The 23,597-nt window shown below is 39.8% G+C and overlaps 1 protein-coding gene across 1 annotated transcript; it reads left to right on the top strand.

The window, feature by feature from the left end:
- The first annotated feature begins 1,849 nt into the window (after positions 1–1,849).
- Positions 1,850–23,519, top strand: OBI1 (ORC ubiquitin ligase 1). Its single transcript, XM_050972442.1, has 6 exons — positions 1,850–1,986; positions 6,592–6,727; positions 7,698–7,789; positions 9,456–9,704; positions 11,655–11,743; positions 21,172–23,519. The coding sequence occupies exons 1-6, from the start codon at positions 1,915–1,917 to the stop codon at positions 22,673–22,675; spliced, it is 2,142 nt and encodes a 713-aa protein (XP_050828399.1). The 5' UTR covers positions 1,850–1,914; the 3' UTR covers positions 22,676–23,519.
- The last annotated feature ends 78 nt before the right edge of the window (positions 23,520–23,597 follow it).

Raw genomic sequence — 23,597 nt, 5'->3', positions numbered from 1 at the left:
TCTCTGAGCAACATTCTACCTAAGCAGCATGTCAGTAGTGCCAAGGCTAAAAGAATCTCCTTGAAGTGGATGCCCACTCACTCCAGCCTATCTTAATGGTACATGTATTATGTTGGTAAATGATTCTTTTCTTATTTCACAATAATTTTTCCCAAGTTTACTAGAAAGTGTTGTAATATGTAAGCACTCAATTTTTATCAAGCACACTTTATTTAAACCCTCTCCTACCCAAGCATTTCGTTACCACCAAATCCGCTAGGTCTTGTCTATGCTGGAATGTCACCATGGATTAGTTCCCTCGCTTTATTTGCTGTGACTTACCTATATCCAATTGAAATGCATCCGTGCAACTCTGCTATGTCAGTCTAAGATACTTTCCTTGTTCATCATTGCATCCACAACTTTATGCTTGTTTGAATTAGCTGCTCAGCACTATAAGCATTTATCTTGTGGTGCAATGTTAAATCACTCAGGTCTGTAATTTTCAGCATGCTGTGGCACATTTACAAGAAACTACAGGAATCCTGGGACTGAGGTCAAGCAAGCAGACTCCTAGGAGCCTCATATACCCCCAGCACTGCTTCCCAGCTGCTCTCCAGCAGCCCAGAAAGTGCAACACAAAAGCTCCGTGATTTGGAGTCATTGGCACAAGCTGGGCAGCCGATGCAAAATTTTCATCCTTGGATTTGGCCCCTTGGTTTCCATGGATCACAATCTTCCTCATGGCATCATCACACGCAGCACCTTGCAGGGTGTGAGGGCTTATCCCAGTACTCGTTTTCTTGTAGTCCCCAAAGCTGCATGGGCTGTGCAAATCCCACTGAGCTGCCTGGCAATGTGGTGGGCCAAGAAGCAAAGCAGTGGAAGGGCAGTGTGGGAACCCAGCAGTGATGCCAGGTGAGAGACTGCAGATGGACTGGAGGTAATAGGGAACACGGGCTCCTGCCCTGGGAGCTTCCCTTAGAACATGAGAACACGTTCCCATATCCCAGGAAAGGACGGACTTGTGGGACTGAGACCAGAAGAGGCCACCAGGTTGGTTAGAGAGATGGAGCACCTCTCCTAAGGCTAAGAGAATTGGGATTGTTCGGGCTAGAAAAGGCTTCAGGGTGACCTAATTGTGGCCTCCCAGTAACTGGAGAGAACTTACAGAAAAGATGGGCCAAGACTATTTACAAGGGCACATAGTGACAGGAAAAGGAGGAACAGATTCAAATTGAATGAGAGTAGGTTTAGATTAGAGATTGAGTGGTGAGGCACTGGAACAGGCTATCCAGAGTTGAGGATGCCACATTCCCGGGAGTGTTCAAGGCCAGGCTGGATGGAGCTCTGAGCAACGTGGTCTAGTGAAAGGTGTCCCTGCCCATGGCATGCAGATTGGAGCAAGACGTTCTTCAAGGTCCCTTCTATCTCGAGCCATTCCATGATCCTGTAATTGTGTAATTCTACGATTCTGTGATTCAGGGCAATTAACAGAATAAAAACAGCCGTTTATTTAATTCAGCATGATGAAACCTGGGCACAGCAAACGTTTACCAGGGGAGGGAGATCACCCTTGCTACGGCGTCGGCCTCCTCCTGCTCAGGAACTGTGCCGGGGCTCCCCATGGCGCCGTGCTTCCCTCAGAAATGCCGTGCGTAGGCTGAGCCCTCCACGGACTCCCGGGACACCCCCTCGGGGGGCAGCAGAAGCAGCAGCAGAGCCGTGAGGGGCCGCGGCTCCCGCCCGCCCTCCAGGGGAGCGCTGCCAGCGCGGGCGGCGCTCCCCTCCGCCGGGCGGCCGCTTGGCCTCGCCGGCTGCCGTAGCAGGACTGGCGGCGCCGGGGCCGGGACCGGGGCCGGGGCCGGGGCCGGGGCCGCCCACCCGCGGGACTTCCGTGCTGCTGGCGCCGGCCCGCGCCGCTCGGGGCCCGCCATGGCGCAGCACGGCCCCAGCGTCACGCTGTCCCTCACGCTGCCCATCACCTGCCACATCTGCCTGGGCAAGGTAACGCCGCCGCCGCTGCCCGGCCCCCGCGGGCCCGCGGGGGGTGCGGGGGACACGGTGGTCTGGCCGGTGGCGGCAGCTCAGGGGCCCCGCCGCGGCTCGACGCTCTGACCCTCGCCGGGGTTGTGTCTTTTAAGGCTCTGCGGCTCCGTGTGGGGAAGGAAATTTGTGCGTGGGCCGTTCCCGGCGGTGGCCGAGGCTTGCTGGCAGCCTCGGGATGTTGGGAAGCGCGCGTTGTGCCGGCGGGAGCGTCCCGGGAGGTGTTGAATGGGCCTGGGGGCGCCCAGGTACGCGGGTGTGCAGCTCCCGAGGTGCAGGTGTTGAGGTTTGGGGGTTTCTCCCGGTACCAGTAGGATACTCAATTATAAAATGCTCGGGGAGCTCGTGTTTGAGTGCTGTGTCGCGGAGAACGAGTGAAACAAAGAGGGGGTGTATCAGCAAGGAGATTTAAAAAGTGTTGAGCAAAACTGCACCAATCTGGAGAAAAAGTTTCCGTTTCCTCTCTCTGACCCTTTCTCAGTTCCTTTCTCTTCTCCCTCGGGAAGCAGAGGGCTCTTGCTAGCCTGTTCTTCTCTAAAAGCCCCAGAGCTAATTTCATGGCTGTCACTAATTGCTTCTCAAATTCTTTGAGCATTCCTTACCACTCTTTTTTTCTCCTCTCGTTTTTTTTTTCTTCAAGGTCAACAATAATCACAATGGGAGACGTAGCTTTTATATTTGTACTCTGGCATTTATCGTCTGGTTTGTTTCTACTTCACCTGGCCTTCACTCCCAGGCCTTCTCTGTTGGAGTGATAACAAAAGAGCAGGCACATTTGATGTGTGAAGTAGGTGTGGAGCACTGGCAGTGAAAGTAGTCAGACGTCTCCCTCTTCTTTAGCCTCCTAGTTCTAACAGCGTGTTACTTTTAGAAACCGTGTTTACTCATTTCTTGGGTTTTTTTGGTTGTTTTTTTTTTTTTTTTTTTTTTTTTTTTTTGTTTGTTTGTTTTTTTTGTGGAAGCTGAGCAAGACTTTCTGGCTGTTGTCCTGTTAGTTTTCTTTTTCTGTTATCTGTCTAATGGAAATGGAGGAGAACCCAAGTGTACTCTGTATGTTGATACCTTCCACTCTGCAAAAAGTGGAAAGAATGACAAGAGGAGAGTGAAATCAAACTGACAAAGATATTTGCTTTTTGAATCCACTCCTAGTTACTTTCTGATCTAAGCACTTGATAGTTTGGTTAGGTATTCTTTCATATCTTGCTATGAAGCCACTGTGTTATTCCAAGCCACTATTTCATACTTTCACTTCCTTTTAAGATGTTCCTGCATTTGTGCTGGAAGAGGTTTCCACCCTCTTCCTTGCTGTCTTGCACTGAGCTAATACATTCACATGTATGAGTGAATTGTGAATCCATTGGTGATGCATGTAATAAAGATATTTGAATGCTTTCATTTTTAGACATGTAAATCTATTTAAATTTTGGCAAAGCTGACAGCTCTGACTGCCATTTCTTTTTAATAGACATCTTTGTCTCTAGCTTGGAACTTCAATGAAAAACTTCACCAGAAAAACCCATTTTCTTGGGATTAAGGTTTGAGAAAGGAATTTTTTTAGTTTGAATCAGGGAAAAAAAATCTTGTCAGTTTTTACTATGTTTTGGGAAAGCAGGGAGTATCATGGAGGGTTGACATAATCTGATACTTCCCTGGTTTGTAGCATAGACTTCAAATCAAGTAGAAGGCCCACCCTAAACTCAGAATGTATCTCTTTCTACCCCTGCAAAATTTGCAAAGATCTGACTGCAAGATATGAACTATTCACTAAGTAATATGGTAAGAGGATAAAAAAGGAGATATTACAGAAAAATTCTTTCAATGAGTTGGCCACTCATTGTTTTTAGTGGAGCTGAAATCTTGGGCAGCAGGGACATATTAGCCTATTTTGTTAATGTGAGCAATGTCAGAAAGCGTGTTGGCAAGATGTGCAATGACCATTTAAAATAAGAGTGAATGACTTGGATCAATTTCAGGTTTGTTACCTGAATATTCTTTTGGTACAGTCTGGGCTGTGTTCTAACATACCTGTATTTTTTAATAGCAGATCGGGGAGTCTGCTTCAGACTGTTTTACTTGTCCCAGGATGTCTGAAGATCTCTCTTGTTGGTTTTGGTGTCAGCAGGTTGTTTGGGCTCAAGACACAGTTCTGTGTTGTTTGAAACAGTCTAGGTTGTCTGGGGATTGGTTCTCTGGTGTGTGTCTGATTTTCCATGTGCCTGCTCCTCTGTTAGTGTTGCCTGAAGGCCCAGAGGTGCCTTCAAAGTGATGTGTACAGGATTGAATGTGGATCTGCATAGGAATGGCATTATGTTGGAGAGAAAAATTAGGAAATTGATCAAAATCACCTAAGCTGATCAAGACTTCTGAAATAAACCAAAGTCTTTTTAGACGTTATGGTCAATTAATGAACTGGAACTGTGCTGTAATTCAAGTAAAATGCTTTTTTAGTAATAGGTATATCCTGATCCCCCACCCTCTGGGCTTGTCACAGTTAGTGGGAAGGGCAGTGCCACTGCCAGCCATGGTGTGACATTTCAATAGTGGCTTTTGCTGTTCTGGTGTGCCTTGCTTTGTGTGGATCCTGAACCAACTGAAGTATAAAGCCCCAGCCCTGAAATGAAACTTGTAAAGGTGTGTAAATCAGAAGCACTCTACCCTGGAGAGTAATAAATGTGACTTACTATTTTGCTAGAGATATGGAGTAATCATTCACGTGCAAGACGTGTGCTTCTGTGTCAGGTTTGGGGTAACTGGGGGTCTCTTGCTCCCTGGGGGGAAAAACCTGCACTCATGAAACGTCTTTTCCTGTTTGGATTATTTTATGTTATTCTGCTCTGTATTTTTTCATCACCATCCATATAACTATTCTCAAGCTGCTTCAGAGTAAGAAAGAAGTATGGCTAGAGAAAGTTTTTTTTTTTTTTTTTTTTTTTATCCTGCTAGCTGCAGGTGAGAAGGCTCTTTTTTTCTTGAAAAAGAAAGCAATAAGTAACAGGATTTTTTAAATTAGAAATAATGGAAATTGTAATATTTAAATGTTCCCAAAGTATTGGTGTGCTAATGCTTGCAATAATCACAAAAAAATTCTCTTAATTAGAGGTGAAAGTTCAGTCTCTCTTTGTTCATACTTTCAGTAACTTGAGTTTCTGTTTATGTATAGATACTTCCTTTGACTCTCTGGATTGTCATATTGGAGGTCTTAAAAAAATTGTGAATCCTGTATGGTAACAGAGGCATAGAGAGTGAATTGGAGGAGAAGGTGACAGATCTGGGCCTTAATTCGTATCCATGAATATTTCAGTGGTTAAACAGTTGGGGTTTAGCTCATGCAATGCTGATCATTGGGTACAATTGCTACAGGACACGTCTGGTCTTTTGGCCAAAGTGGTTACTGACTATCCTTTCCAGGTGCTTGCTTCTCCCTGCCAACATTTCATTTTTCCTTTTTAGTCTGACTACTTTACTAACAGAGTGAAAGAGGAATATCTTGAAAATTGTGCGGAACTTCATTTAAAGATGAAGATTCTCTTGAACTTGGGTTTTAAGTGCAGTACAGTAGAATTTGCAACAATATATATTCTAACACTTCTGTGTCTAAAAATACATTTCTTGAAAAAAGACAGGAGTGAAGGAAAAACAATTATTTGAAGACCCCTAACACAAATACTAATGTTAACAAGTAAGAGATTCGAGAGTGTGTATTACAGTAAGCTGTAGCAAACTGCAGTAAAGCATAAAGTCTTTTTCTTCTTCATCATATTTAGTCCCTCTATGCACATTTACTTTCAAACAGGGTTTATAGTTAAGTGACAAGAGAGAATAGTGCATTGTCATTAATATTTTCTAAAAGTTTGTTTACTCTGCTGTTTTGGAAGGGGAGGAAAAGCTTGAAAGAATCTGTGTCTGATTGGAATATTTAATCCATCAGTTAGCTGCCCCATTCTTGGCTAATGACTTATTTAGTAGCAATGCATATCTAGCAGGAGACTTGAATTAGTGATTGCTGGTTCACATTTCAGCTCTGTGGTTTTGGCCCTGATCCTTTTTAAAGCTGATTTCCATGAAGCTGGTTATCCGCAGGCTAAAGTTAATCTGTAACACTTTATGTTCCAATGATACCTGTTCCACAGCAAAGTGATGGATAGTGCCAGTAGAGATCCCTCCGTGCCTCACTTTTGAAAAGGCACCTACTTTGGTTGTGTTCTGCCTTGGGATGAGAATGCATTTTGCTGGAGTGGCTGGCTGTAGTTTGTGGAGGTTGTGGGGTAAAGGAAAGGGGCTGCTGCTGCTCTGGTTATTAACAAGCTCTTGCAAACAAGGACCTTAGTTCTGCAGAAATTGTTATAGCTTTGGTGCCTTTAATAAGAGGGAAATCTGGTGCTGTGAGTCAGGAGATTGCTCCTAGCTAGCCCTGCAAAACAACACTGTCACTTTGCTTCAAGGCCAGACTTGCACTGGGAGATGGGGTTGTGTATTTTTGTATTTTGTTACTTGAAGGAGTTTTAAGGTATTCATAGAGTCTGTTTGGTTTTTTCTTTCTTTTTATTTCCTCTTTAATGCTAAAAGGTCCGTCATCCAGTTATCTGTGTGAACAACCATGTTTTCTGTTCCGTTTGTATTGAAGTGTGGCTGAAGAACAATAATCAGTGCCCAGCTTGCAGGATTCCCATCACGCCTGAAAATCCCTGCAAGGAGATTATAGGTAAGGACGAGTTTAGGCTTTGAAATAACTTTCTGCTATTTACTGCTGGAGGACATTGCTTTGAGTCCAGAGATGTCTGTTCTTCTGTGTGTTTTTTACCAACATCTAAGGAAGAATTAACTGAATCTTTAACCTTGTAGCTATTAGGGATGTTACTGGGAAGTTCCAAAGACACTATGTATATTAATGACTAGATTATCCAAACTCAATAAGTACTCAATGGCTCTAATCATTGTTTTTAAATCTTGGTTGGATGGTGCCTTTAACTGAAAAAAAATGCATTAAAAATGCATTCTCACCTATGCATTGCAGCCTGTTCACCTAAGAGACCAGGAATTAGCTGAGAAGTAGTGTACTTCAGTCCAGAATCTTGAATGAGTATGTGGGTTTTTTTAAAACTTGTTGTTTGTTTTGTTCATCACTTCCTCCTTTTCTTTTTCTATTTTTAAGAAAATTACTCTTAGCACAGAAATACGATGAAGCTACAGCAAGTGCATGAGATTCTTAACTTTCCCAGAGCTAGGAAATACTGCAGTCTTTATTTGACATAAAATATCCCTGCTATTTCATTCTAAGAGAAAAAATTACCTGAATAATCTCACTTTAAAAACTTACAGTAACTTGTACTAATTAAATGTATGCTTGATACCCTGCCCCTTTCCTTCAGCTCTGTTTTATTAGTATGGTCTTAAATAACAGGATTCTGTTAAGGAAAAAAAAAAGATGAAAAATGTAAAATTTCTTCCTGCTGTGATTCAAGATTTTGAATTCTAAACATCACTAGTAGGTACTTAAGTTGAACCTGTTTTGAAAGTGAAAGGACTTTAAATCTTCCATGGCAGCCAATTGGTCCAATATTAGCTGCATTTGTAGTTGATAATATGAAAAGTTCTACAAGGTTGATGACTAATATTGAATTGACTGAAAAGGAAACAGTATCAGTGCTTCTTTCATCCTATTGTTGCTTTAGGAGGAACAAGTGAAAGTGATACTATTTTTAGTCCAACAGTCAGAAAACACCTGCGTAAAACAAGACTTGAATTGCTCCACAAAGAATATGAGGTAAGGACAAGGGGGGGGGTGTTGTGACTTTCCAAATGAACTGCAGCTTTTAAACTACACCACACAAATGGTCCTTTTGCTTTGAGTCCTATTGTTTTTAATTTGAGTAAAGGTGTATACTGTATCTACATGAAACTCAGTTGCATTAAAATGCTACCTTTTGACTAAGGTTACTAGAGAGCATTCCATGGTGCTTGATGTGGTCCCACTGAAGTCATGGTCATAGTTTTTCTAGAAAACATGTAGCTAAGTAGAGCCAATTCTTTAGTTTTCTGGGAATTTCACCCCGAGGTGGTATGGCAGCATTTTCTTTATGCATATTAGGTGTAGAGAACTTTTTGTTTTGTCTTCAGTACAAACACAGACATTTTCTGAAATAATTCCCCGTTGCTCAGAGAGACTAAATTCCATCTTAAAGAATACTGCTCACAGTAACCTTCTGGCATAGGTTAATTTTTAGCATTATTGGTTTATTGTTTTCTGAAAGTGAGTAAATGCTTGCAAGTAGAGCTGAATGCTCCAATCTCCTGCTGGAAAAATACTCTCCTGGGAAGAAGATGGAAAGCTGTTAATAAGGAATGTGCTTAGTTTTTTTCTCAGCTGTTGTTTCCTCAGTAGCAGCAGTTTGAAGACATCACATATTTTTGAAGGAAACCTGTCATGGGGAGGAGAATGTGGGAAAGGAAATAGACTCTCTCTCTATATCCTTAGCACTAGGGAAGTAAGAGCTATCTTTTATGACAAGCTTGCCCATAGCTCAGGTTCTTTTAGTTTCTCTGAGAGAGGGAGTTAGGAAAAGATGCTTCCTGCCTTTCTATTGAAATAAACTCAAAATTCATACAGCTAGTCCTAGGATAACATAAATTTCTTATGACAAAACTCTTATTTTAAAATTGTTGTTTCCATGCTGGGGGCAGGGGCGAGCATGATTATTTGTGAAAATATGCCTTGGATTTATGTAGATGCTCTATATGGCCTCCTTAAGTAATGTTACCATGAACAACTCATACACTTGAATTGGTAAACAGTGTAGAAGACATGTTTTCAGGATAAATTATTTCTTTTATCCCTTTAACAAGAGGCTTTGGAAGGTTTTTTTCTTCCCTATGGCTTCAGACTAATACAGCTAGGAGCTTTGTTCTTTGCATTTTGAGAGTCTTCTCTAAGATGTTGCTGCTTTGGCGTAGCTGGAGCGGCCTTTTCCAGGCAGTGTTCTGTCTGTTTTGAATTTGGAGAGTTTCAGCATCCCAACATGTGACATTTCAGAATAATATGAGAGAAACACTCTTAAATAACAGCAAATGAGTCAACAGAGGACAACCTTAAGAAAACTCTTGATACAGGAAATCCTCCCACAGAGTGCCCTAATAATAGATTCATGTTGCTCAATGCTTTGAAACTTTTGGTCTGCACGACAGTTTGTTCAGGGTCCTTTATGTAGTCAAGAGATTCCCTGCACTAAAACCTTCAGTGTGCTTGAGTGTGCAGGTTGATTAAAATCCTGCCTAAAGCACAGTACATAAGCCTACTTAGATATATGTGTAACTGAAGGCATGCATTTGAGCTTGCCAGAGCCCATCTTTCTAAAGTGCTGTGGGAACTTGCCAGTATTATTTAATTAATCTCACCAATTATTTTAATTCCTCTGAATTTCTGACAACTTTAGGATGAAATAGAATCCCTGCAAAAAGAAGTAGAAGATCTGAGAGGTAAAAACCTCAGTTTACAGATACAGCTGAAATCTCTTCTGGATCCTGCGGCATCAGCTTCATCTTGCCAAAATGAGGAAACTAGCCAGTCAGCAAATGAAGCAAGTACCAGTGGCCCAGAAGCCCCAGAGAAATGGAGCAAAAAGCTGAAAACTGCCAATGATATGTGCGAAAAACTGATGGATAATATGGAAAAGCTAAGGGAGGTAATAAATGTAACAAACACATTTCAGCTAATTTGTAGTGTAACTGTTTTGTGTTAGTTAAATGGGAGTAAGAGCCACCATGACCTTCAGGTACTTCATAGATCTAGAAGAAGGAGGAAAAAAATTGAATTCCTGTGACTGTTGGTGTATCATAGTATTTCCATATAGCCCTTGCAAGTGTCAGATGTTATTGCTTGTTCTAGTGAGTCCTGTATGTGACTCTTATTCAGCTCCTCTGTCACTCTATGAGTGGGTAATTGGATTATAGTAGCACTTGTCGACAGTATTGATGACCAGATTTTTCGGGTTTGCAATAATCTATATAAAATATCTATTTTGCAACATTCAGTGGGCAAACACAGTACAGTTGGCTAAGGCAGATTTTGCACTATTGCCCTCCCTGCTAGCCGATATTTTTGGTGCAATTTGCTGAGGCAGAGTAACTTGACCCTTTGACTGAAAATAGACAAGCTTCAGCATTTTATGACCAGAATATCCTTTACTGGAAACCTGCAGACTTTTTATACATCTTGATGTAATACAGAAGTAAATATGATACTGCAGAAGCAAGGATGAAGGAGATAGGCATGTGAAAAAAACCTCTAAATAAAAGTATCTTGCAAAATATACCTGCAGGCACAAGTAAGATCACGTTAAACATTGAAGAAGAGTGAAATTTCAGATTAATTTGAAATCAAGGTAGAAAAAACTGGACTTGTATTTATTCAAAATGCTGCCTTGATTTCTTCTATTAGCAATACTGGGTTACTTCCTACAAAACCAAAGTGTGGTGCATTTAGGACTTTTTTAAAAAGTTTTTAGCATTAATAGTGTTCATACTTTTTCTGTGCTATGGACTCAGAGGCACACATTGTGCTGTTCTGCCATTTTGTTAATGTGACACTTCTAGGACCCCAGGAGCTTCAGATTCACTTGTAGATGGCAAAATAGGATTCACAAGAATTTCTTGTCTGCCTATATTTTTGTTAGAGGCAGTACAATTTGACTTGATGAAAAGAAACCTTTCCTTTTTCTCTTTTTCTTTTGGGATGACTAAGTTTTTAACTTTTCCGTCAGTAAGTAAAAGAACACTGTAACAGAAACTGAAGAAGGGGTTTGCTTGGATATTTTTTCAGTGTAACTTTAGCCTTAGCAAGAAAAGAGATTTAAGCATATGAAATCCCTGAATTTGGTGAAGAGTTAGAAAAAAATAGAGGCTTAGATAGGATTTAGGGAAGAATTCTTAAACTGTTGTTATAGAGTCATTTAGATTGGAAAAGACCTTTAAGATCATTGAGTCCAACACTTTTTTCTCATCTGTTCCCTGTCCAACAGCTGCTCAATTCCATAAGTACCTAAAGTCAGTTGGCTCTGAAGGATTGACCTCAATTCAAGGAGTAAGAATGGTTGTGAATCAAGAATCTTAATCAGAATGTCTTGGAAGAAAGTGAAGAAAGACTGCAAATAGCTTGTCGTACTAGATTTACATCCACAGGATAACTATGCTTTAAAAACAAGCCAAAAACCCACAAAGTAATCTTGCTCTAATTTGGAATGGAGGAAGCTGTTCAACATTAGTTTTGCTGATACCTGCACATTGTAATGTTAATGTACTTAACGTATTTAGTCATGTGGAAAAAAAAACATGGAATTGCCATTAGGACATCTCCTTAATGACTTTCTGTGCTAACTAACATGGCTGTGTTTATTTCCCTAGATAGGACACTTGCAATGTATTTTGGGAATATAAATAAAAAATGTCTATTCGCTATTCAGTTTTGCAAACCATTTCCCATGGTGATTTTTAAGTGGTGTCCCTGTCTGAAGGCTGTTTCCTGCCTGCACATTTCTAGTTCTGTCTCTTTAAAAAGAAGAAACAGCTTGTCCTATAAATATTAGAAGTCATTTCTGTTTCACTGTATACTTTTTTTTTCCTTTTCTTTTCCTTAGGCAAACAAGAAACTGAGCGTGGAAAACAATAGCCTTTTAAGAGAGAATTTGCGACTAAAAGCTGAAGTTGATAGTAGATCACCCCAAAAGTATGTGAATATTTTAAAAGCTACTATCTTTTATTTATAGACTGTTTAACTGTTGTAGGCCTGTTTAACCTAAAACTGCGGTGGCGTACATGGTGTTGCATATGTGTCTTCAGGTAGACTTTGGAATTTTTATCCTCATGGACTTAGGTGAAAAATGAAACTTAAAAAATAGCAGCAAGTGGGTGAGAAGTGCAACTAAGAGAATCACAGCAAGTCCACAGTGAAGGAATATGACTTGACTACAAGTGCTGTTCCTTTGTTACATGGCCATTATTTAAGTACTGGATTTGTATTGAAATGCTGGATTTGTGTCTGGGCAACATATGCAGAATTGAGCTTCTGCAGCATGAGAACATTCTCAGAACTGATATTTGTGTTTAATACTCTGTTTTAAACAGTTATAACACCATCAACAACACCCTCAAAAAGCAAAAACTTCACCCTACTCATTAGAGCTGTGTTCTAAGGTACCTCTTCTTGGGAGTACTTTGTGAAGAAATATATTGATATTTTTAAAGTTCTTTTCCTTTCTTTCATTGGTTTTCTACCTTTCTTCTCTTGTTTGTTTGGATATTAAAAAGCTAATAGCTATATTGGCCAAAGGTTTATACAGAGCTTTTGAGGAAGGGAATTGGGAGGCACCTGTGTAATGTGAAAAGAAAGATCTCTTGATTTTGTTCTAGTTCTGGCAACACACCTGCTGGAAGAGGAAATTCATCCCTGTAGAAGAGCTTACTTGCCACACTACTTGTTATTAGAGACAACAGGAAAGAAGATGCATGATCCTTGTGCTATGGATACATGAAAGCACATTGTGCCCTGAAGACCCCTAGAAAGATAGAGCCCTGTTTAAGGCCATGGCAATGGCTTTTATGGCATGGTGTATCTTTTCCCATAAGACTCAAGAGTGAGTTGGCAAGGATGGCAAACTTAAAAAGTAAATAGATGTAACCAAATAAATCCTAGAAAAGAAGAGCTTGAAGAGACCAGATAATCTAAATTGATTTTTACTTTTCTGATATCAGGAAAACTCCCCGGTGGCTTTCTTCTAGCCTTGTGCATGCTTGACCATGATTGCCTAAAACAATAGCCTGTCACTTTCTGCTTTAGAAGCCCAGATATAGCCAAATGCTATTACAAATTGGACAGTGTCAAGGTCTGTCTTGCAATCCAGATGCCCACTAGATTGGCCTGTCTGCTATTTATTCTTCTTATTTTCTTTTTTTTTTTTTTTTTTTTTTTTTTTTTTTTTTTTTTTGTCTCCTGAGCAAATATCACATCCTGCCTGCCTTTTGGGAATTTTCTTTGGCCTGTGATAACTCTAGAGGTGCGTGTGGGATTTAGGACATTAATTGCATCAGGCTTAAAGTGGGCTAGGAACAGTTCAAACAGTTCAAATGTTTCTGGAGTTTGTATTTCTGTACCTGATTCTGCTGTATTGAGTCTTGCCTTTGCTTTGAGCCCAGTGATGTGCTACAAGAATTTAAGTAAATGCAAGGAAAAACTTGTCCTGAAAGAAGCCCTTCAGCACGTTAAATTTAGCAATTTTGATTCATCCAGCCCATACCCATTCATTTCTCATCAAATCTTAAAGATTGATTTTGTCCAGGTCTTCTAGACATGGATGACTTGAGAGGAAAAGTAAACTTGTGTTTATTTGGTTTTGCTCTGCACTCAAGAATCTCCAGTGTTTATGGCTTTCCGAAGTCATAATGCTTAGAACTGGTACTAGACTACAAGTGAAGTCTTGGTAGCACTAACTAAAGCAGAAAAACTGTCTTCTGTGCTCTGAAACATCTTATATCAATATCTTGCAATACCTTTTTTGTTGTTTCCTTTTACCTGACACTGCTAGCACGATGGCCAGTACCAGTTTTGCCAAATTGCTATTTAAAATGTTACCTTCCTTCCTCATTTTGCATTTGTGCTTTTAGTGTCCCCTTCCAAAGTGTGGGAATTAACCCATTTATTGGCTTTCTTTGGGTTGATGTTTTGATGCATATCAAACTCACTTCTTTCCAATCCCAGGTACATCCTTCAGATGGTGAGAAATCTCTCCTATCTTAATGTTGTTAGCAGAATTTTTTAACTAACTTTCATGCTTGTGGTCATTAGTCTGGTCAATATCCAGACCTAACATCAAGACATTTTTAAAATATTCTTTTAGCTCTGATGGCAAACTTTGATAATGTTTAAAGGGTCTTTTAGCTAGGCTTCACACTTTGAACAGGGCTTGAAATAAATGAGTTTTTTAACTTGCCTATCAAATCAGAATTGAAGGCGTAAACATCAGAGCCCAGCAATGTCACTAGAATTAAATTTCTGTGCAAGTACATGGATTTACAAGTATAGTTGTTCCTGTGTGCTTTATTCAGAAGTTTTCAGAAGATAATTTTTGGAAAAGTGTCTGAGTAGGTCTCTAATGTAATTTAAAATAGATACTGGATTGGATTTCTGTAATTTAGTGTCACCATTGTTGTTTCATTTTTCGTATATTCTTTAGATTCAGATTCTCAGATATGGATTCATGCTTAAACAAATAAGTACCTAAATAAAACTGGTATCAAAATATTTTGTAAAGGTTTTGTTGGTATTCAGTCCCTGTATATCCCAATTGTAGTTCATTTTGTGCATGATGACTTAGGAGGTAAATAGCTCAACGTAAATTGTTTTAGTGGACTTTGCTTTACAGAAGAGGGAACACTAATGGCAGGTGAATGATCCCTTTGTAACACAGATTCTACCTCTTACATCACAGGAAAAAGTATAATTAGTGTCCTTCAGTGGTCAATAAAAAACTTTCCTTTTATCATAGACTTGTTTTTTCTTTGTTCTTATCCATTAAAACCTGCTGGAAAATGTCACGTATGTCAATAAAATCGATATTTCAGCCATGTCAGGAATTTTTATACATTTTTTTAAACTGATGATGCTGATTTATTGAATAGCTTTTTATTTTTTCCCTGAAAACATTTTTGAGACTAGACCTTCACCAGAATACCATACCATCATATAGTGGGGACACAGGTCTGAAAGGCAAATGAGGGTAAGTTTCTAGCTCTGATTCTTACCAAAGACCTGCATTAGTCCTCCATTTCTCAGGCAAATCAGACTGATTTGTGGTTTTTATTTGTTCTTTCTTTACCTTTTCTTCTGATGAATTTTCAGCAACTTCCACTTTCACAATACAGAACAAAAAAACTTCTGAAACTCAAGTTTTACAGGATAATTAAGCCCTATTACTTCCAGCTCTACTTGAAATAGAAAACCGTTAGGTCTATTGGCAGGGCACAGTGGATCTAAAAGTATTTTTGGCAAAGGGATGTTTGCTTTTTACCTGCAGGAAAATAACTAGCAAGTCCATCTGCTCCAGGGTATAGTGTATTTTATGAATGGTTAGATTCAAATCGGTTTGAACCAGACTTCTAGGCTTCCTAGGAGTCTTTTTCCTAAGTATTTAATTCCTTCTGCCAGTTAAAATTCCAGTCTGAGAAACTATCTGTAACATGCATAAAATTGTTGCATTATCTTTTTTCTCTGGTTTTGCAAGTTGTTAATTGTTGCCGTTTAAGGAGGGAGGAGCAGTTTTTCAGTTTTACTGTTTATCTTGTCTAGATTTGTGATTTATCTTGTTTAGATTTCAGGTACACCTGTTGACCTGTTGATTTTCTTCGTCATTCTTTACAACATTAAATTTGTACCTAACTCAAATATTTCTGCGCATACCAGAATACAAAATTCAATCTGCATTTCACCGGGCCTATAAATAAGGCTTCTAAAAACCCATATCCAGGGTGCAGAGGGTAAAAAAATTTGCTGTTTTCCCTGATAGAAAACTGGGCTATGGTATCACCTCCTGCAAGTTTGCTCGTCCTGAGGAATGACCATTTTTGAAGATTAGCTGCAGTGTGGCCTTAAAAGTAAAGTAGAAGGAAGTAGCATATAAATAGCCATTAAATGAGCTTTGAGTTCTTGAATCGTAGCATTAAATCCTGAGAAAGTGCCCACTTCAGGCATGAAGATCTAAACCTTAGGTAGATGGGTAAGGACATTCAGATCACATTTTGGTTTTGTGGGGTTTCCAGGAGGATTGAGGCTTTTTAGTAGTTCTGAAATAATTCTTTCTAGCTTTTGCTATTTGCTGACCCTGGTGATAATCTGCCTTTCTTACATGGAAAATCAATGATTCACTGATAGATGTTAAAATGCTTGGAGAGGTTTTGGATATTTGTCTAAGTTCAGCCAATTTCCTTCATGAAAGTGGAAGCTCACTTCAGAGAATGAACCTAACTTGTCTGTTCCCAGTGGACAGTATGTCTTGATTTTTTGTGGGTTTTGGGTTTTTTTGCTTGCTAGGAATAGGGCCTCATCTGGCAGTAATGTTTTTTTGTAGTTCTGACATCTATGCAAATATGACACACTTTTAAGATGGCTGTTTAAAACCCGGGATGTTGCCAAGATGATTCTGCAGATCACCTTTCATAGGTGATATAGAGGGGAATTGCAGAACTGGTACAGCTGGTACATGATACCACCAAAGAACTGTAGAAAGTAGTAGGTCTTTCAGCTGGTTTGTTCTTGAATTTTCTCCCTTTCTTCCCATCTAACTGCAGAACCCAAGGAAAAATGTGTATCTAAATGATGGGGCTGGGCTTGGTTGTACACTCTGGCATTGCCCTAATCGCAAAGTCTAATAAGCCCTGAGTGTACCTTGTCATTTTCCACTTTGCATCCTTTGTTTCCTTTGGAGCACGGATCATGCTTATGCATCCTGAACTGAGGTGGTCCCCAGCCTGCTGGGGTGGTCCCCAGCCTGGGCCATCAGGTGATTAGAACTGGAGAGTCAATTTCCATTGCACCCTTGCAACCCCAGTCTTTGGGAAATGGTTATACAAGAAAACTGTCCATTGCAGCTGCCTGCTATCCAGAAAAAGTTTGTTTGAGGTTGTGTGGCTTTAAACTGACTCAATGGCTCAACCAGACAGATGTGCAGTTAGTGGTCACTGATGTGTAAAATAAAACCTTAAAGCTGAATTTGCAGAACTGATTGGTAAGAAGAGAAGGAAGAAACATTTGTTCTTCAACTTCACAACAGTTTCTGAATGGACTTCGTCAGAAGTTGTCATGGTTTAATCCCAGGCAGCAACTTCAGCTCCACACAGCCTCATACTCCCTCCCCTCTCAGAGTAGAGAAGTGGAGAAGTAAAAGTGAAAAAACACATGGGTCAAGGTAAAGACAGTTCAGTAGGGAAAGAAAAGCTGTGCACAAGCAAAGCAAACCAAGGCATTCATTCACCACTTCCCACAGACAGACAGGCGTTCAAACATCTCCAGGAAAGCAGGTGTCCATCTGTGCCTAGCAGTGACTTCAGGAAACAAACATTGTCGCTCAGAAAAGCCCACCTTTGCTTCTTATTTTCCCAGCTTTTTACTCATTAACATGAGTTAATGGTCTGGAATATCCCTTTGGTGTGTTGGGATCAGCTGCCCCCGCTGTGTCCGTCCCCAACTTCTTGTGCTTCTTCTCACTGGTGGGTTAAGAGGTGGAAGATGCCTTATAAGAACTGCACAGGAGTTGTTTTTTGAACTGCACAGAAGCTGTTAGAAATTGTTCTTACAACTGCACTGTTGTAAGAACAGCACAGGAACAACTAAAACAGTCCCTGTATTATCGGCATTGTTTCCATCACATATGCAAAACATAGTTCCATAGTAGCTACTGTGAAGAAAAGTAACTGTATCCCAGATAAAATCAGGATAGGAGTATTCAGACATAAATGAGGGAGCAGTTGTGGAATAATGCAAAGGAGAGTGACTCTGTGAATGTTAGTTCTTCTTGCTCACTATAGGTGAGAGATGTCTGCAGCTTTCTAATTGGTGTCAGGTTAGAATCATGCTGGACAAGAAAAGGGACTCTGACTGAGGAAAGATGAAATACGGTCCTGAAATATGAGCTTGAAATGTTCATCTAGACGTCCAGCGTCACTTCAGACACTGTAACTTATCCACTACCCTTCCTGGAGCTGGTAGCTGTGATACTGGTAGATTTATCCTTTCAGAGTAATATTTTGGGGCCAGCAGTCATGTGAAAGACTTTAGGTGATGTAAAATATTGTTAGGTGTCTGTGTTAAGGATCCAAATCCCTCTGGAAAAGTGTTCCTGTTCACTTTATGAGTGATGATTTTGTTTTTCTGGGCTTGCAGTTTTCTATACGAAGGATGTATTTGAAATGCAGTGAGATCCAAAGTCGTTGTTTCAGTGATACAACTAAAGAACAAGACCCTAACACTCAAAAGTCTGTCCATGTGTGAGAATATGGCGCTCCTTTTGGTATATGTGTGCTCTTTACCACATGTATAATAAATACCTTAACTTCTACCAAAGAAGTCATTACCTTGTTACCAAGTGTGAAGTAATTCAAATACTTCAGGAAATAGAATTTATCTGGATTGTCAGGTGAAACTTAAATTTATTTTCATGTAACTGTGTTGCATTCTGTTATTATTGCCATAAGACCATAATTTTTTGGCTATAGCAGGGCTCACTGTGTATCTGAAGGGAAAGAAGAAAAAATCACTTACGAGTGCTTTGGTTTGGGGAGATGGAGAGGGTTCTGGTTTCTTTAACCAAAATATGAATGTCTTCAGTCTTCTGGCTTGCTAGATCAGTCAGTAAAGCACCTATATCTGGAATAATTGGTTGTCTTAAAAATCTACGTCCTTGAAAATATGGGAAATAAATGTATGCAAGTCTTTATGCAGGAACAGAAAGCAAGTACTGTTCTAATGCCTAACTGCAGAAGTAACTTTGTAGGCAGCTTGTCATATGTTACATTTCTGAAAACCAAAATTCCCAAGCACATCCCTCTGCAACAATTAACATATTAGTGATGCTATTTGCCTTTGAACAACATACTGTATTTTTTTAACCTGAGGACACTTGTTATAAAAGTTACACTTGAGAATACAGTGCTTCCTCATAAGCAAATCTCAGGCTGTCACTAATGCTATTTGCATTAAATAAACATATTACACCATTCTTCCATTAAAAAGGAATTACCAGGTATGCCTATAAATGTAAATATGTTTTAATTTTTATGTCAGCATGTCTGTTAGAGGAGACTCGAGAAAATCTTCCTTGTTTTACAAAAGCATTTTTCCCTCTCTGTCACTTGACTATTCAGCTAAATTGTATTTTTGTATCATCTTTCTATCTTTTATTAGGGAGTGTAGGGTTTGCTCCTGTAAGACTGTGTGAATAAGTCTGTTAGAGAAAGGCAAAATAAATACCTCTGGATCACCTTAGGAAGTGGGAAAGCTCTTGCTTGGGCCCTGCTGTGCCACAGTGACTCCATCCGTATCAAACTAAAATGTGTTCCTTTAACTGTGGGAGGAAAAAAACCAAAATGTGTTGTATATAAGGATGCATATTTCATGTAACCCCCTTCCCCTGAAAATATAATGGAAACATTCTTGAGCTGTGATTCTGCTTTTACTTAGTTTCATAGGGGAGAGAGAAAGTCTTCTGTGCCTTTTTTCCTATTTCTGTCTTGTATGCAGCTAGAAATGGACCAACTGCTATAAGCAGTTGGAAAAACTTGTTTTCCAGAGAGCAAGCAAATGAAAAATTGTCTGTCTTCTTTTTTTATGAACATGAAGATAATTGGGTAGAGGTCCTGTGGAGGTGAAGGGGTCCTTACCTCCATTGAGTTGCAGTCCAGCTAGCTTCTTTTGGGAAAAAAAGAAATCTTACTAAATACAAAATTTCTATGTTGCCATTTCTTGTCTGCAAGGCAGCGAGTGGTGCACACGAAAACTGTGTGAAGCTTAGGCTGATCTAATTTAAAAAGTGGCCTGCTAGCTGTGACAGAAGTGACTTAGACTGTTCTGTAAATCTTATCCATCACTGAACCATCTATACCAAAGTCTTCAGAGTTCTTTAAATATGCAAAAACAGTCGATCAGTGAAATGTATCAGTAGATCTGGTCACTCCTGCCCAATTTTTTGGGGCTTATGATAGCCCTTATTGCTTTCCCCAGCTGTCCAGTTAATTGTTCTGCAGTCGTCAGCATACAGCAGCTTCCTGCTGCTTCAAGCTCACAACTTGAAAAAGTAGAATATGGTTTGATTGTTTGCTGGAAAGGCATGCATATATCCATGGCTGTTTTGTCAGCAGAGTTGGAGGCTACAGATACCCACCTTCAGATTTCACTGATCCAAGGGTTGCAGTGGGAGCATTTTTTGAGGAGGTGAGCTGATGAAATGGGGAAATGGAATGGAAATTCAGTGTGACTCTGAGGGAGGGACAGGCAGACAAACAAAGAAAAACATAGAAATTTCAGTCAGTGTTTAAGCTGAAAGAGTAAATAGAAGCCTGTGCTGTAACACAGAGCTGCAAGATGGAAAATGGAAATTCAGTGTAAGCCCACATGGAGAATTGTCCTTTCTTTGTGATATAAATAAAACCTTATTTGTCAGAGTTGCAGGGTGGCTGCAGGTCCTTCCCTCCTTTCTAATAATATCAGAACTTTAATTGTTTTTTCTTTCTGTAAATTGAAAGCCTTGGTTGGAGCAGGGAATTCCCTGGTGCTCACCTGTCAGTGACAGGTTAGAATTAGTCAGGGCATATAGCTAAAACTTTCACCTGCCCTCTGGGGAAGGTCACTCTTGAAAGCTGGTGGAGGATGAGGGGAAGGCGAGTCCGTATCTTGGCAGTTGAAAATGTGCTCAAGCTGGAAACCCCATGAGCAGACAACTTTCACAAACCACAAGCAGCAGATTTTTGTATTGGAGTTAAGACAGAAATCAGATTGTTCTGGTTGTAAAGCTCAGAAAAACAAGTAACTCAAAGTAAGGGGATATGCCATCCACAGGATGGGTGAGGAAAAGCTGTATATCTAACAGGAACATAATTGAAATTGTCTATCTAAGTATTTAAACCACCTCAAAGGACTAATGCAATTTCAGCATTTCATATCAGCATTTTGTTTTTGACAAGGTGACATTGTGAAAGAAATGTATTGTAAAACACTGCTGTACTGTAGGAAAATGATTGAATGTAAATATTTCAAGATGTGGACCACTGTTCAAATGTTATCATAAATCTTTGCCATTGTTTTAGGGGATAATTCTTCATGCATATTTGAGTTGAATTGATAGAACCAGCCCCTGGAAGGGTAATCTGCTTGTTATTGCCTTGCTACCACTAATACTTTAATTTTGTCTTTTCATGTATCACCTCCTCCTGTATGCTATTTGTGATGATTTCAGGGATTTTTTTTCATAACTAGCAGAGAGAAGTTCTGACTTTTGTTTTCAAATTAACAGAGTGTTTAATAGCTTCGTTCTGTCTTGAAATGAGCTTATAAACCTTCACAAGAATGTCTTTTTCCAGCTTAATATTTTCTTTCTTTTTTACTTATTGCAGGTTTGGTAGATTTACAGTAGCTGCACTTCATTCCAAAGTGGAGCAAAGTGAACGTGAAATGAACCGCCTGAAAAAGGCACTGGAAAGAAGTGATAAATACATAGAAGAAATAGAGTGTCAGCTTTTACAGCTGAAAAAGGCAGGCAAAGGAAGCCAGACAGTGAGTGCTGTTAGTGAGAGAGGGCTTTCCACAGATGCTGAAGGAGGTGAGAGCAGTGAAGATACAGCATGTTTGAAAAACCAAGCTGAGGAGAAAAAGGCTTTGAATACCAGTCAGAGTCCTGACAGTCTTGAGCAGCTGACAAGTGGTGGAACCTGTTTAGGCTCTTCTAGTCAAGATGGCTTGAACAGCTCAAATACCCAGTGTGCCCCAAAGGAAGAACTATTTCCAGGATGTCACAGGGTTCTCCTGGATGAAAATAGTACAAATATGGATGCCTGCTTAGAAGACCAGTGGAATAAAATTGAGGAATGCACCCCATACAAAGATGAAGAACTTTATGATCTTCCACCGCCATGCGCTTCTTTTCTGTCTCTCAGTCGCCTTCAATTGAACACTCCTGATGGAAAAGAAAATGCAAGAAAACCATCAACATTCCTGAGAAAACTGAAATTTGAAGGGTTTCATGACACTTCAGATGATTGCAGCAAAGATTCTTCTGAGCACAGCACAAGCAGCTGTAATAGCAAAAAGAAGCTGAACTGTTTTACTGCAGGAAAATCAGGGGTTTGGGGCACCTGCCCAACAAATTTTGCTGAGAACTTAGATTTTGATGGATCAGAGCAAAATTCAGTAGCTGGTCAGTCAGATGAGACAACAGCAAAGTCCAGTGATAAAACAAGTTCTTGCTTACCTAAGAGGTTGCATACTCTCTGCTCTTCCGAAATGAACCGCACAAGAACCTCCAGCGAGGCCTCTATGGATGCTGCCTACCTCGACAAAATTTCTGAGTTGGACTCAATGATGTCCGAGTCAGACAACAGCAAGAGTCCTTGCTATAATTTCAAGTCCTCTGACCTTGACAGTTCTTCAAAGTCAGCAGAGTGCGCTAAACTTCTGAATGGAACAGAGAAGAATCTGGAAGAGATGAATGAGGAGCAGAGTATGAAGGGTCCAGAGACAAGCGATCTGGTAGCTGACAGAACTGGCTGGAAACCTCCTATGTTTTCCAACCTCTCCCCTTCTGACGTAGATATGAATGATCACTTTCCACTGTTTACAGGCCAAAATGTAGCAGCTACTGATGCCAAACCTTCAAACTCTTTATTTCAAAGGGACTTTTCCCCAAATGTACTGTTCAGTAACTCACAAAGGTTATTTGAGGAACAGAAGTTTGGTTCATGTTTTTTAAAGATGTCATCTGATCTTCAAAGTCAGATTAATCCTCCTTGGGTGTCTTCCTTTACAGCTGAAAGGAAAAATAAAAACGTCAGTCAGTCAACCAAAAGGAAAATTCAAAACAGCCTTTCCAGTGCTAGTCCATCAAAAACCACCAAAAACTGATTCAGCTTAGGAAATCAAACGTGACTCAAAGTTGTAAACCTGCAAATGTTTAATATTTACAGGTGAACTTAATTTTTAATGACTTCCATGTAGTTCTGATCCTGTTGTTTTTGACTGTGTGAAAACTGAGCATTTGCCTGCCCATTGCAAGCTCTTTCCCAAGGAAGAACCATTCCAGATTCTTTTGACTGGGCATTTTATTTACCTGGGGGCTTGGGAGTTTTTGATGCTCTTTAAGTTATCAGATTACATGCTCTTCCAATTGTGAGCGCAGCTAATGGCTCCTTGACAGTTCTAAGTGGTCTTGTCAAATTAGTCATTTATGTAAGAATTAGTTTTAAAGGTTACATTTCCCATTCCTAAAGATTACATTTTGTGCATGTAAGGCAGCTGCTGGCCATATATCCTATGGATTCATGAAATTGCTATAAATTAATGTCAGTTTTGCCATAAAACCTGCCTCCCAGAGGAAATGTTTCTGCTTAGACTATTTCATAGCACTGTACTGTACTGAAACTCTTGTTTTAAGTGGGTGTAAGGTAGCAGGTAGCAGCCCCTTTCTTTTCAGGGTCACAGCACTTCAGTTAGAAAACATCACTTTTAAGACTGTAATTAAGGCTTGTCTCTTTTTGGAGTTAAGCACAATTTTTAATTTAGTGCCCAAAAATCATTGTTATTCTAAATGTGTTTAGTATGCCTGTATAGACCATAAAAATGGGTTTGTATGCTAATGATTTGTTTACCTAATGTGCACTGAACATCTTACATTAATACTGTACCATTTTACATTAATACTGCATGCTTTTCTATGTGAATTGAATAAAACATATTATAAGCACTGTAATCCTTCATGTTGCCTCAAATATTGAATTAGCAAAAAAAAAAAAAAGGGAAAACTTTTTTTCCCCTAATTTGAAAAATG

Source organism: Serinus canaria, chromosome 1 (genome assembly GCF_022539315.1).
Source record: "Serinus canaria isolate serCan28SL12 chromosome 1, serCan2020, whole genome shotgun sequence".
Lineage (NCBI taxonomy): Eukaryota > Metazoa > Chordata > Aves > Passeriformes > Fringillidae > Serinus > Serinus canaria.
This window is presented reverse-complemented; position numbering and strand designations above follow the sequence as displayed.